Genomic DNA, 14133 nt, shown 5'->3' with positions numbered 1-14133 from the left:
TGACTATAAGTAACTTAGCAACTACAAGTCAACTTGTTCTCCTAACCCAAACCCTAACACCTCACCCCAACCTAACAGTCTACTGACAGTCTACAGTCTACTAATACTCAAATGACAGTTAGTTGAAAAGTTTCTTATAGTTAGTAGAATGTCTAAAATGAAATAAATAAATAAAAATAAAGTGTAACCAAAAAAGTTACCAACCCCAAACTTTTTGAATGGCAGTGTATCTGAGGAAAACAATTTAATAAAACAAAAAAACTGTTGATATATTCGTTCACAGGCAGGCAGAGGTGAGCAATAGTGCAAGAGAGGATAAGAGCAGTTTCTGTTGTTAGAAGTGACTGGAAGACTGATCAGTGGATGCCCAAGCATGAAAGACAGCCTCAATGCAGTCATTCAGAGGATGCAGTGACAGTGGTAAAAAAAAGAAAGAAAAGCAGACTGGCATTAGTAAGTGAGCATACCTGACACAGACAGTGGCACACACTACGCAGCTGTGGAGGAAACTCGCTTGAGGAGTTGATGATGGCCAGAAAGAAGCGGTCTGTGATTTGCAGCAGGTTCTTCTGGTTCTCCTCTAGGTTCTCCACTGGTTCGAGCCTAAAGAGAAGACAGAATAGTTAAATTCGGAAGAATGATGATGATAAAAAAAAACTGTACTTTGAAGAGTTCTTAAATGTACAGCATGAGGAACTTCATCAAAAGCATGACCTGAATAAACAGCGCCAACAATATGAGTTTAACTAGGTAAACATGCCTGGTGGGGTCCACTTCAAAACTGATCTGCTGCCACTCTGGAGTGGTGATGATTCCTTTCAACAGCGGTTCCAGAAGCTTCTGTAGATATGCAGCTCCATACACCTGCAAACAGGGTGCTAGACTTTAAGTGCATATACACTATTGTTCAAAAGTTTGGGGCCATTAAGATTTTTTTGTTGCTATTACGCATCTTCTAAAATGGTACAGAATCTCCCGATCAAAGCACAGGCGAAGAAGTTATCAGCGATAAGAAGATATCAGCGATAAAGACCGCAATATCATATGTAAGCATGTGCATATGCTGACAAAGAGAAAATGTAAAATAACGTTGTTAATGGACTAAATCTTCTCCATCTAAGTTTTGATCACCGTTCTGAATCCGATCCAGACGTAGTCTTTAACAAAAATTCATTTTTCTCAACTTCTTTGCTCAAAATGTTTTTTATGAAACTTACCCACATTCAAGTGTTGATAAACAAATAATGCATGAAGCTAGAATAAAACAGGTTTTATTGTTTATTGATTTATTGCTATTTTGTTCAAAAGCAAGAGTCCTGTTCTTTCTTTTTTTATTTATTGCATATTCAGATATTCATACAACAATGTATTCTGGGGGCCATGAAACTTTTGTGAAAATGACCAAAATTATTGGCAGTGGCTGGCAACTTTTCAAAACCACTGTCGGGGAAAGAGTTAATACAAATCTAGCTGTTCATAGTTTGTTCATGTTAGTTCACAGTGAATTAACTAAATGCTAACAAATACAACATTTGATTTTAACAATGTATTAGAAAATGTTGAAATTAAAAGCAATTAAGATTAAAGTAGAAGTATTGTTAATTCATAGTTCATGTTAGCCAAAGAAACCTGATTGTGAAGTATTACCAATTTGCATTAAATGATTTAATTGATTAAAAGTGACATTTATAATGTTACAAAAGATTTCTATTTCAAGTAAATGCTGAAGTTTCAATTTATCAAACAATCCTAAAAAAAAATGCAGCATGGTTTCCACAAAAATATTAAGCAGCACAACTGTTGCACAAATGCTGTTTTCGGCATTGATGATGATAAGAAATGTTTCTTGAGCACCAAATCAAAATATTAGAATGATTTCTGAAGGATCACGTGACACTGAAGACTGATGCTGCAAATTCAGCTTTCCATCACAGGAATAAATTACATTTACAATTACAAAACCGTTATTTTAAATTGCAATTAATATTTAAAAATATTACATTTGACTATATTTTTGATCGAGAAAATGCTGCATTAGTGAGCACAAGAAAATTTCAATTACATTAAAAAAACCTTCCTGAACCCAAGCATTTGAACGATAGTACAAATCACCATATCAATGCAAATAAATATTAGAGTCTCTCTTTGGAATATTTCTGCAAAGACATTGAAGACTGAAAATGTTCTATGACTGCCACTGTTTCACGTTACCTTAAAGCAAAAGGTCATAATCTTGCTGGCTAGGCTGTTTCCTCTGAAGAGGGTCTGCATAGAGTCGGCCAGCTCCACCTCTTTTGAGAACATATTCCATAGCAGCTGATACAGCAGATGGCGAGAGTCGAACAATGTTACCAACACCCTGGCCAGCTCATCCTGAAAACCATCAGAACACTGAGCACAACAGCTCTCCGATGACCAACAATACACCCAATGTATTACTCTTTGTGAGAAAAACAGTGTTAAAGGGATAGTTAAAAAGCTATTTGACTTTTATCTTTTACAAAACAAAAGAAGATATTCTGAAGATAACTGGGAACCAAACAACAATGGACCACATTGAATCCGAGTGTATGGACAAAAAAAAATCTCTCAAAATATCTTCTTTTATTGTCCACAGAAGAAAGAAAGTCAAACATCTTTGGAATGACATGAGGGTGAGTAAATGATTTTTTGGTGAACTATAATTGTTTGGCCATTTCATAATAGCATGACAAAATACAAAACTACTTCAAAAACAAGTCACACCGAATTTTTTCATTATCGTGTAAATTGTTTTTAAAATACTTTTGAATTAATTGTTCAGCATCTAAACCTAGCTGAGTAAGGAAAAAAAGGTGATCAAAATATTATATTTCTAACTCGACATGATACAAGTTTTTTAATAGGCCTGAACTCAATTTAAATGTTCTTATTTTGTCACAACTGTAAAAGTTAAACAGAGTTGTTAATATCTCTCACCCATTGAGAGCAAGGGACCACATTGGCCAGTGCCATGGCTATTGGCAGTTCGCCCTGATCTCCCATCATGGTGACCAGCTCAACAAGTCTCTCAAAGCGGTCTGCAAGCACCGTCTCTGCGAGTGTGTCGAACTCCGTCCCTTGCTGAAGGATCTTAGTGAGCACCTCCATGAACGTAGCCCGTGTCTGTAGGTCCTTATGGTACCCTAGACCTGTTCAGAGATATCGGAATCCCTTTTTACTTCACTCATAATGACTCACCAATTACAGTAATAATCAATGATAATGTAAGTATTCTCACCAATGGAGTGCATGAGGCCGCTGTCCACATTGGCGTTGAGCAGGTTAGACATGGCCAGCACCGTGCAGTGCCGCAAAGATGCCAGTCGTCTAGACATGCCACGTTTCCGCCCTGCCACCTGCTGGCCGTCTTCCTCGACCTCGCTGCAGTCATTCAACAGGTTCATGAACAGTGTGAAGTACCTAAAGGAGGAAGAGAAGACATGACTGCCCTGAAAACCTTAAAGACCTTAAACCTTAAAGAGGCCAGATTAACCCACCAAAAAAAAAACACCTAACTTATTTTTCAAATTTTTTACATTGTTGCAGCACCATAATAGGTCCTCTTTAAGGGACAAAACAAAAGAGTTGAATGAATGATCCTACTTGAGGAAGAGCTGAGATTTGGCCTCCATGAGCTCAACGCCATCACCCTCCTCAGGCTGCAGGGGAAGACCAGCTAACAGTGAAACTACTGCCTCCATACTCGCTTGGTCCAGATCCCTGTACGACATGTTTGAATAAACACAGAATGAGAAAAGAAAATGCAATTGGCAAAACCACAGGTTTTAAGAAACTAAACATTTAATAAACGCTATGAAACTGCAAAGGCGATATACCGGGTCAGACATTTGATGTCATCGTCCGCTGCTTGATTGGAGGTTCCCATCACCCAGTCTGTTAGGTACTCCACCATTTTATTTCTGATAAAAGCAGCAAAGTTAGACATTCCATAACCTCATGATTCACAATCGAAATGATCACAACAAATCAAGATGACAACAATGTTTTTTTTTTATGTGACAAAACAGAGATAGTGAGAAAATGCATTTTAGAGATGGATGAAAATAAAACTTATTACAAACACAAACTGAAAAGAATACTTCTGTTAAGCAAGGATGACTGACATCACAAATACTGTTTTTGAACAGTATAGTGTAAATTTACCTGAATTTCATCTCTTGGCAGAAGGAGAGGTCGTCCCTGCGTTCCATCATCACCTCCACTAGCTGACACAGCTTGGTTTTGATCTGAATGGCATGGACAACATTCCCTAAAATGCGCACATACCTAAGAACGGCAGAAAAATGAGAGAGAGAGAGAGAGAGAGAGAGAGAATTAAGAAAAATCTTCAAATGCTCTTTTCATATGAAGGGGTAAAGTCTTACCTAACCAGGTTGAGCATCATGGTCTCAATGCTGGCTTGACCGAGATGCTCTGAGCTTCCTTCAGTGTGACTGTCAAGCAAGTTCTTCATGATGGCGATGGTCTGCTCTACAAATAGTGTGTTCATGTCTGTAATGGGAACCTGGAAAAGAAAAAAATTAAAATTGAAATCACATTTGTTTTAAATCACGTTCTGACGTAAATGTTGGGATTCACAAAAATGTTCATATTTTCAAAATGTTAGTTGGTACGACGGAAATTTACACCTGCTCCCTACCACGTGTAAAGGTGTGTAAAACAGTTGAAAGTTCTGAGTGCGTTCTAATTTAGGCGAACTGATAACATTTGATGCACTACGTATCAAAAAAAAATTCACAAGTTGATTTACTCTGTTTTTTGGTTGTTTTTTTAAACTGTTCAACCTTGGGTAATAGGCAGCACTTGTCACTGTCACTTTTTACCCAGCCGTCCAATCACAGTGGAGAAGGGGCGGGACAAATACTTCACCGACCTATCATCCTACTTGTAAAACGACTGAACAACAATGGAAAAGTTAATCTTGCTGTTTACTGCATTTTTATATTTAGTAATATTCTTCAAAATGAGATACTAGTAACACATTACTGCCATGGATATTCTGTATCATAGCAACCAAAATATCTCAGCAGGAAAAACGCTACACTTGCAAAGCGCTTTCAAGTCAAGTCATCCTCATTTATATAGCGCTTTTAACAATGTAGATTGTTTCAAGTGCCAACAGCTGTCTATTTTCAGAAGAGCACCAGGCATTTTTTAGCTGGCTAAAAATGCTTTGGTGGACACACGATAATTGAATATTTATAGCTAGGCATATGGCCAATTAGTCTCTTTAGCATTTATTCAACATACTGGAGCCAAACCTGAGAAAGAAGTTCAGAAGATTCCACAGCGTTCCTAAACACGCAATTTGCGTAGTTGCAACTCATGGGAGGGGATTATGCTAATTATTAATGAGCATGCACGCACGCCCTATTTACAAATGTTTGGAATTCATTAATATACACACGTTTAACTACCGAATCTGTGTTATACGAAGCGTTTGTGAATCCGGAAGAGAGTTTTAGTAAAGGTCCGCTCGTATATTTACGAAATTTTTATGAACGAGTCCCATTGTTTTAAAGCAGCTTTACAGAAAAGTTTTCTACATTACAATTTAGAGTAATCTGTGATCAGAGGTGACTGTCCAAGTAATGTCCATGTGGCAGAATGGACAGATAATACAAATCATTTTTGTATTTTGTCAGTTTGTTAACATGTATTCATTTAGGCAGAAACAATGAGCTCATTAAAGCAATTATAGTTGTGATTTTAATGATTACAATATATAGAAAATTTGGCATAGATTTCTTGTGTTTGTTGATTCAGAGATGATGCTGATAATATTAAATCAAATGAAAAGTAACAAACATTTACCGGTTCAATGCATGTCAGAACATTCTAGATTAAATAGATCAGAGTGCTGAGTGGACATTATTTAAAAAGACTGCATAGTATAGATTGATTTGACAACAAGGTTTCCTGCCATCTTGTGTCCAAAACTATGCATGACCGCTTTTTATGGAAGGCATTTGAATGCTGGTTAAGTTTAGTAATGTGTTGTATGTATTGTTAGAATAGCCAGTTTACTGTATTACAAATATTTAACATTAATTTAGAAGAATTTTTGTGATGTGAAATTTTCACGACAATTAGTGATTTTGTTGTACTGATTTTACATTTATTTAATGTTTTTAGTAAATATGATCAAATCAAAGAATATAGTCAGTAAAATCAGTATCAAACAAAATAAATAAATTTTGCATAAAATTATTTAATATTACATTTATTATTTCATTGATAAATCTTTCTTCTTTTTTTATTTTCATATTAACAATTTCTTTTTAAGACTGATCTTTATATTCTGAGTATGTTCTAACATGATATCTAATCCTAGTGTTGCATGTCATAGCTAGAATCTCTTACCGGACCCTGTGTGTCAAAAAAACGTCCGATGCTGTTGCGTAGCTTGTTGAAGAGCATGGGGTAGAGAGCTGGACTGAGCTCCAGTCCAACAAGGTCTTTGACGTTGGTGCGAATCTGCATGCCCACCTTCTCATGTGTACAGACCATCAGAGCCAGCAGACGCTCCAAAAACCTGTTAAGAGACGTCTCGCTGTTCACCTCACAAGAGGCCATGGAGATCATGGAGCCCTTGCGTTCGGTCAGGGGGCCCATGGGAGGGCTGTAGGTCCCTAGGCTAGGGGTGCTACGCTGCTGGAGACAAACCCCTCCAAGGGCACACAAGAAACCCGTCATGTTGATCCACTCCTGAGGACAGAGAGAAAACAGTTAGCGGGGGGGTGGGGAAACCATATAACTGACTGATCAGTCTAGTTTTAACTACCTGTCCATCTTCCACTTTGTTTTTCGGGTGGTTGAGTATATGTTTAGTAGCCTGCTCCCATTTTGCGTGCGTGTCTTCCCATGCCTAATATTGAAAAAGATCTAATTTGAGTCAACTAAAGATAAGAGAGAAGTTGAGAAAGAGCTACAATAAAAATACAAATTTGAAACATGCATATGTAGACACACAATGATATCCTCACCTCTATGTTTCCAGCTGTTGGGTGCTTTATCCTTCTTAAAAGTGCCATCACTCTCTTTTGAAGTGTGTTGCGTCCTGAATGCACAAATGAACAGATTAAGGGCTGTTTTATTTTGCAATGAGACCAAGAAGCACCTCAGTGGTACTCAACCTTAGCTGAATTTTGGTGGAAAGATTATAGTGTCCCACAAGTTTAAAGCTGGCAGTCTGATTCCATGTTACAAAGAAGGTTAACCACTAACCTGTAGCCATCATATTGCTGACGGAGGCGAGCTCTATGAAGGTGTTGTAGTTGGGCAGGACCGTGTGCATGGGCAGCTCGTCCACACTGCAGCGGATGTCCGCCTCCTCACAGAGATGCCGGAAGCAGGACATGGCCACCAGCACAGCCTCTGCGTCAGGGCTCCACAGAAAGGTGTAGAGACACACCTCCAGCTTGGTCTGAGCCTGTTTGCTGATGGGGATGAGACTGCCCTGTGTGGCACACTCCTGCAGACCAACAGAGCAAATAATGAGCTTATTTCATCTAGGTGCACAATTTTCACAGAATTCAGAATGAATATTAATTTTCAGATAGATTTGGTATAAAATTTTGATTTAAAAACATTATTGATGCAGATTTACTGGTTATATTCAGAGAATTTTAAATTACAAAAATAAATGACTGCCCAAAAAGTCTGCTTCTACAAAAGGAGACTTTCTATAAAATATTGTTCAAACATCACATTTAATGCGTAAAGACTTAACTAATAATTAACTAAACTAAAGAGCACAGGTTAAAAATCAAGAACCTGATATCAGTTAAGATTCTCTCAGATGAAAACGGTTTACCTTGTTCTTTAATAGAAACTTGTTCCTGCATATGAGAATCTCCCTGAGCCACTTTAGTATCTCTGTACTGTTGATCATCTGGTGTCCAATCAGCTTCTTACAGATCAGAAATAAGACCTGAGAGCTGAGAGGAGAATAAGGAGAATATAAGATAATCTTTCCACTCGCCAACTTAACAACTTTAACCAACCTTAACAACATGCCCACCTGATGTCCCAGAAGGTCTCAATGGGTGTGTCAGGGTTCCACAGCTCAATGGTTTCTGGCTGATGTAAGACCAGCAATGCCTGGGGGAGAATAAGCAAATCACTTGTTTTAATAAAAATTCACAATTATAAGGGTTCAGGGTAGCAGTGTTATTATTTAGTATCATTTATTTTAATTGTAATTTTAGTTAAAGTTTTAGTCATTTTTAATAGTTTTATATGTATGTATGCATATATATATATATATATATATATATATATATATATATATATATATATATATATATATATATATATATAATAAAGTAATACTAATGTAATAATGTAATCCTAAATGTAATAAAGTTGTATTAACGTACTGTCATTTTAAGGAGGCAAGCGTTTAAGTTGGGTTTAACGTCCACCGCCTCCTTCCCTGAACTTGAACTTTGTAACGGTTACGTTTAATCACAAAATTTTGTATGGTGGAGAAAATGCTGTATTACTGTTACTACAAATAAAGCTCTCTCTGATTATGCTTTATTAACCGCTTGACAAAATAGTGTTGTGTGATCTACCTTTTTGGGTACAAACATGGATTCAAACCGTGTTGAGCTATATAACAATGATTAGTTTTATGTCGATAAAGCAGAGGTGTCAAAAGTATTCACATTCGTTACTCAAGTAGAAGTATAGATACTAGGGTTTAAAAAGACTTCTGTAGAAGTTGAAGTATCAACTCAAGCTTTTTACTCAAGTAAAAGTGTAAAAGTGACTGGTTCCAAAACTACTTAAAGTATAAAAGTAAAAGTAATGCAAGGAAAAAAATACCATTAAGGACAAAAGCTTAGGCCGGTCCACAGGGGCCTATAGTGCATTACCACACCTCCTCAAAAAACATTTTTCTAAAGGCCATGACTATAACGTTATATTAAAATGTTAATGTTGAAAAATCTGGGATGCATTACCTGTTTCAGCCACATATATGCCCATAGAAATGAATTTCAGTCCAATTTCCATTTTAGTAAAATGCAAATACATTAAAGAACCATATGTGTGTGCTACTGAGCATTAACATGTGTTTATGATGACTAGTGGCCTATAAGTATTGTAATGGTGCAAAAAGTCAAACTTCAGAGGCATGTTATCATCGAAATGGTATATGTTTAACTTCTCTTTAAGGGCGTAGGTTTGATTTTGAGATTGGTGGGGACTGGGGACATCCACAGAAGCGGAGGAATCAGGAAATTAATAGGATAATGTATTAAGGTTTTTAGACTATACTGACCTTAACAATACGTTAATTCATTAATTCTGTAATGTTACAGGCAACTAATAAAGACAAGGAGGCAGTTTAACAGAGACTTAACTTTACTCCGTTCATAGTGCAATGCAATAGTGCAATACTGTCTTGTTCCTTGCTTTTTGAAGAAGCCAAACGCGTCTGCATCTTTCATTAAAAAGATTTAGATACCCAAAAACGAAAATCATTTACTGTAGGCTACTCACTCTCAAGTTGTTTCACAGTTTCTTTCTTCTGCTGAACACAAAAGAAGATATTTTGAAAAATGTTGATAACCAAACAGTTGATTGTAGCCATTGACTTCCATTGTAGGAAAAACAAATACCATGGAAGTCAATGGCTACCATCAACTGTTTGGTTATCGACATTCTTCAAAATATCTTCTTTTGTGTTCAGCGGAAGAAAGAATCTGGTTTGAAACAACTTGAGAGTGAGTAAATGATGACAGATTTTTCATTTTTAAATAAGTGAACTATCCCTTTAACAGAAATTAACTGTTGGCATATGTTTTGCATCAATACTGTCAAGTTTGTCCTGTTGGACACCACGACACACAGCAATACTGTCCTGTGTCCCTTGTGACCATTGCTCTGAGACATGTTTTCAGCGTCCTAAGTGCACTGAAACTTCTTTCAGTCCAGCTGATGAGACTGGGATGACAAGGTTTCAACTTGATCAAACAGGCCTCTCATTTCAACAGACCAAGCAATGTTATTTTCCATGTTTTATGGGGACTTTCCATAGACAATGATTTTTATACTGTACAAACTGTGTATTCTACCCCCCTACACTAACCCTATCACAGATAACTCTATGCATTTTCAAAAAACATCACGTCTGATTTATAAGCCGTTTTCAAAAAAAAAAACCCGACAAGAATTCAGGATATTGCCATCTTTATGGGGATATATTGATCCTATAATGTAGGGTTACACACACACTCTCTCTCTCACACACACACACACACACACACACACTCTCGATCATGTTTGCCACTTATCCCGCGATTGTCTTACAGTACTATATTGTAAAAATGGCTGTCGCCAAATCAATATTTGACGCGATGTGCCCTGTATTCTTGAGCAGAAAACACAAAGCCAATCAGTTTAGCGATATTCAGGAGGCGGGACTCAGATCTATTAAACGTTTGTGTAATTGGCCTTTTTTTTTGAACGATAACAAGCCGAAATGAAAACAAGCCGAAATGAAATAGGAGTAACGAGGCTATTTTTAAAATGTAAGGAGTAGAAAGTACAGATGATTGCGTAAAAATTTAAGGAGTAGAAGTAAAAAGTCGGCTGAAAAATAAATACTCAAGTAAAGTATAGATACCCAAAATTTCTACTTAAGTAATGTAACAAAGTATTTGTACTTCGTTACTTGACACCTCTGCAATAAAGGTATCCAAACAGTTGCTCACCTGTCTAATAAAACATGGTATATTAAAGTCTTTGGTGTTTCCATGGTTTCTACGGAAGTAAAACTGGAAGTCATGGGTAGCGAGGACATGACGACCATAAAATTGGCAAAATTACTTTACAGGTTCACACAGGCAACGGCGTTCTGACTTTTTACCAGTAAGAGACAATTCACACATAAGCTCCAAAAAATACCGGTAAATTCTGTGATGTCAGTCATTGGAAGTGATCTATAAACACCGCGCCGTGTCTTCATCTGCCCGCATGAGCAGAAGCACTTTAATTTCACTATCTGACAACATTTTTTGACGTGAAAGGCATAAGGGGATGATCAAACAGAACGCGTTATTGCTCTTAAAAACACAAGACGCACATAATAGTATCCAACTGCAGAGCCACAGCGCTGATGAATGGAAAAGAAGGCTAGGTCTCGAGTACGAGACGCTGAAAAGCTGCGAGATGTGGCGCAACGGTCAAAGATTATTATCTAGCGTATATTTAATTAGAATAACTATTCAAAAGCTTACTGTAAACAGCGATGAGTAATCACGTCATCTGCATAAGAACTTTATGATTGGCCCAAAGCAGACTTCATACGTGCTCATACCGGTAATCTTCATTCCACGTCCACACAGAAAACATTACCGGTAATTTATAAAATTTTCAGTGATAAACCTACACTTACAATAACTGTTCTGTTAATAACCCTCTGTCGATCTGACTATTTGCGGGTGGGGATGAAAAAATGTGGAAATATAATCTGCAGTTTTCACAAAAGCCCTGGAGCTGTCAAAAGTCGTACTTTTGGTGACAAATAAATGGAAATTTCTCGGTCCAGCTAACATAGAGAATGAGTAAGCATTGTTGATTTATATAAACTACTGACACTGTAACAATACCAAGCGGCAACCTCCCTGTCACTCTCTTGAAACGGAAGTGAATTAAACTGCAATTCATCGCCTGGCCGCTTGAGGCTGGCAGCAAAAGTGAGTCAAATCTGTATCTCCCCCATGTTGAAATGCCCAACTTTACCGCAGAAAAAAATATGTTTACAATCTGGTGTCCTAATTTGTTTTGGTCTATACAGCTAATTTTGCCCTTCATGACAACTGTAAGGGGGGGTGAATTTTTTTTAGAACTCGTTTAAATTATATTCAGCCTTAAAATGCTGCATAATCAAGGGAGTGGCCACTTGAGTGACAGGTGGATTACCGCTGCTGTCACTAGCCGTTTGTCTGCTCTCTATTAGCCATCATGTCACCTCAGCTGATTCCAGCTGCTGAACTTGTCATCTCTGCCATGTTTGTACTTTTTTCGGGATTATTTCATACATTTTATTACACGCCGCCCTTATACCTTCGCCCACACCGTTGGATTCTGTCGTTGTCGAGTATGGAAAGAACAACCAGCGCTGTTTTTCAGTTGTTTTCCTCTGTGAGCATGCACTCATGGATGTCTGACAATATCGTTGCTTTTTGGAGTTCAGATTTAAAAACGTCTAAGATCTAACGTTAGAGGCCACACTCTGCTGTACTGTTGATCTTACGGAGCAGATAGACTATAATATGCTTATTTAACTTTTTAGTGTTCAATAAAAAGTACCATCAGATGAAATCCTGCAGGTGTCGGTGCTTTCTCTTCGTCCCTTAAATGAGCGAGGATTTCTAGTGCATTACTTGAACTTCTTAGGTAAAATCTATCAGAATTGAAAACGGACTGAATAAAGCTCTCTACGCACTTGACGTGCGATGCCGCGCTGACTGACATGTATGCGCATGAATCACTGTCATACTCACACACACGCTCAGAGCAAATATTGTAAGTTACTGCATGAGAATAATAATGCATCACAATACACATAGGCTCACGGTTAGTTATGCCTTTTAACTATTATAGTATTTCAAAGGGCAAAAACATGAACTTTAACTATTTGCTTTAGGTCTACTTCTTCAAGTCAGCTGTCACTTTAGCACGAGGCCAGTAGCACATTAGCTCCTTAGCCTGAGCTGCGCAAACTCGATCACGTCGAGCTAGGCGGGCGTAGTTTCAGCATCCAGGCACCTCAACTCCACCCACGTCCCGCCTTTTTGCCCATTTTCGTTTATCCGGGAGTGACGCACTTCCAAGATGGCGACGAGCGACTCCGCCCACTTTAGGCTTCAAAAAACGCTCTTCAGAAACCTACGGGTGATGTCATCGACACTACGTCCATATTTTTTTACAGTCTATGAACAATACTAGTACATTGCATAGTAGTGAGGGACACTATACATAAAAGATGGAAAGAGGTACAAAGAAACAAACAGTCATACCTCCATGGCTTCCTGGGAATGCTCGGCACTGTGTGTGAGAGGAACCAGCTGGACCAGACCTTTGATGAGCTCAGCTGTGCTGTTCTGGATCTCTTGACCAGGTTTCCCTGGGTTCTGATGGTGTGAAAATGCAATTAGTGAAGTCAAATTTGATCAGAATCATCCTTAAACAACAACTCTGTGCTAAGTTTACATGTAGACACACTATTTTATCCAAAAATCATAATTCACATCAAATCATGTTAAGGAAAGAGTGTGAAAAACGAGAAAGATTTTTCTACGAAAAAGTTATCTTAAAATAATAATAAATAAAAATAAAAATAAATCCACATGTAAAAACTAATCTGGATAATCCAGGATTTAAACCAATCAGAAAACATTTAGCCTAGAAAACACACACACTGTTTGATAAGACCTTCTTATGAGAATTAAAGGAGCAACAGGTCTAAGGTGACGTGCTTAGCTGTTCTGACATTAAAATACTTTCTCCAATCCAAGAGTAATATGCAGAGACATCTGTAAGCAAATTACCTATAATACAAAGGGTGACTCATAATAATATTAACAAAATCTAACTGATTATTTAATCCATAATACTGCCCTGTACTCACATGCAGCATTAGTTTGGGGTCAGCGTGAATGAGTTTGACCAGCGCCAGCAGCAGTGAACGCGAATCAAGGTCTGTGGACTTCTCTTTGAACTTTAAACTAGTTGTCATTTTCTCTTTAAATGTCAGACTCTGCAAGAAAAATACGTGCTATTTATACATAATGAACTGTTTGGATGATAATGTCTCTCAGTGTATAGAATTGTCTTACTGGTGTCATCCTCAGGGGTGGATGGGCACTGAGACTCTGAATCACTCGGCCCAGTGTGTCTGCAAACATGGTGCGCAGTTCTCCTGAGTAGCAGTAGATGGCGTCAATCTTCGGCCACCAGTCCAGATGAGACTGGCAGGAACATGAAACATTAATCATCAATGAATAGCAAAATTAAAGCAATTAAAGCACACTTCTGTAGTGAGACGATGCTGTTCTCACTGAATGTGATTTCATT

General features: G+C 37.7%; 1 protein-coding gene across 3 annotated transcripts in view; it reads right to left on the bottom strand.

Annotated features, from left to right (window-relative positions):
* nf1a (neurofibromin 1a) overlaps positions 1 to 14133 on the bottom strand; it is a 100229-nt gene that overhangs the window by 62749 nt on the left and 23347 nt on the right. For all 3 annotated transcript variants that reach the window (XM_077208125.1, XM_077208127.1, XM_077208126.1), the window contains exons 12-29: positions 13896 to 14027; positions 13688 to 13816; positions 13077 to 13190; positions 8066 to 8145; positions 7859 to 7982; positions 7270 to 7516; positions 7029 to 7102; positions 6827 to 6910; positions 6406 to 6750; positions 4407 to 4546; positions 4186 to 4308; positions 3858 to 3941; positions 3625 to 3741; positions 3260 to 3441; positions 2959 to 3170; positions 2212 to 2373; positions 761 to 864; positions 468 to 603 (exon numbers count right to left, since the gene is read on the bottom strand). In XM_077208125.1, coding sequence (XP_077064240.1) covers positions 468 to 603; positions 761 to 864; positions 2212 to 2373; positions 2959 to 3170; positions 3260 to 3441; positions 3625 to 3741; positions 3858 to 3941; positions 4186 to 4308; positions 4407 to 4546; positions 6406 to 6750; positions 6827 to 6910; positions 7029 to 7102; positions 7270 to 7516; positions 7859 to 7982; positions 8066 to 8145; positions 13077 to 13190; positions 13688 to 13816; positions 13896 to 14027 — 2589 coding nt within the window. The remainder of the gene's footprint in view (positions 1 to 467; positions 604 to 760; positions 865 to 2211; positions 2374 to 2958; positions 3171 to 3259; positions 3442 to 3624; positions 3742 to 3857; positions 3942 to 4185; positions 4309 to 4406; positions 4547 to 6405; positions 6751 to 6826; positions 6911 to 7028; positions 7103 to 7269; positions 7517 to 7858; positions 7983 to 8065; positions 8146 to 13076; positions 13191 to 13687; positions 13817 to 13895; positions 14028 to 14133) is intronic.

Source organism: Siphateles boraxobius, unplaced genomic scaffold, assembly GCF_051911475.1.
Source record: "Siphateles boraxobius isolate OS27281-9 unplaced genomic scaffold, OSU_SipBor_1 6, whole genome shotgun sequence".
NCBI lineage: Eukaryota > Metazoa > Chordata > Actinopteri > Cypriniformes > Leuciscidae > Siphateles > Siphateles boraxobius.
The sequence above is the reverse complement of the archived record's forward strand: the minus strand, read 5'-3'. Positions and strand labels throughout refer to the sequence as shown.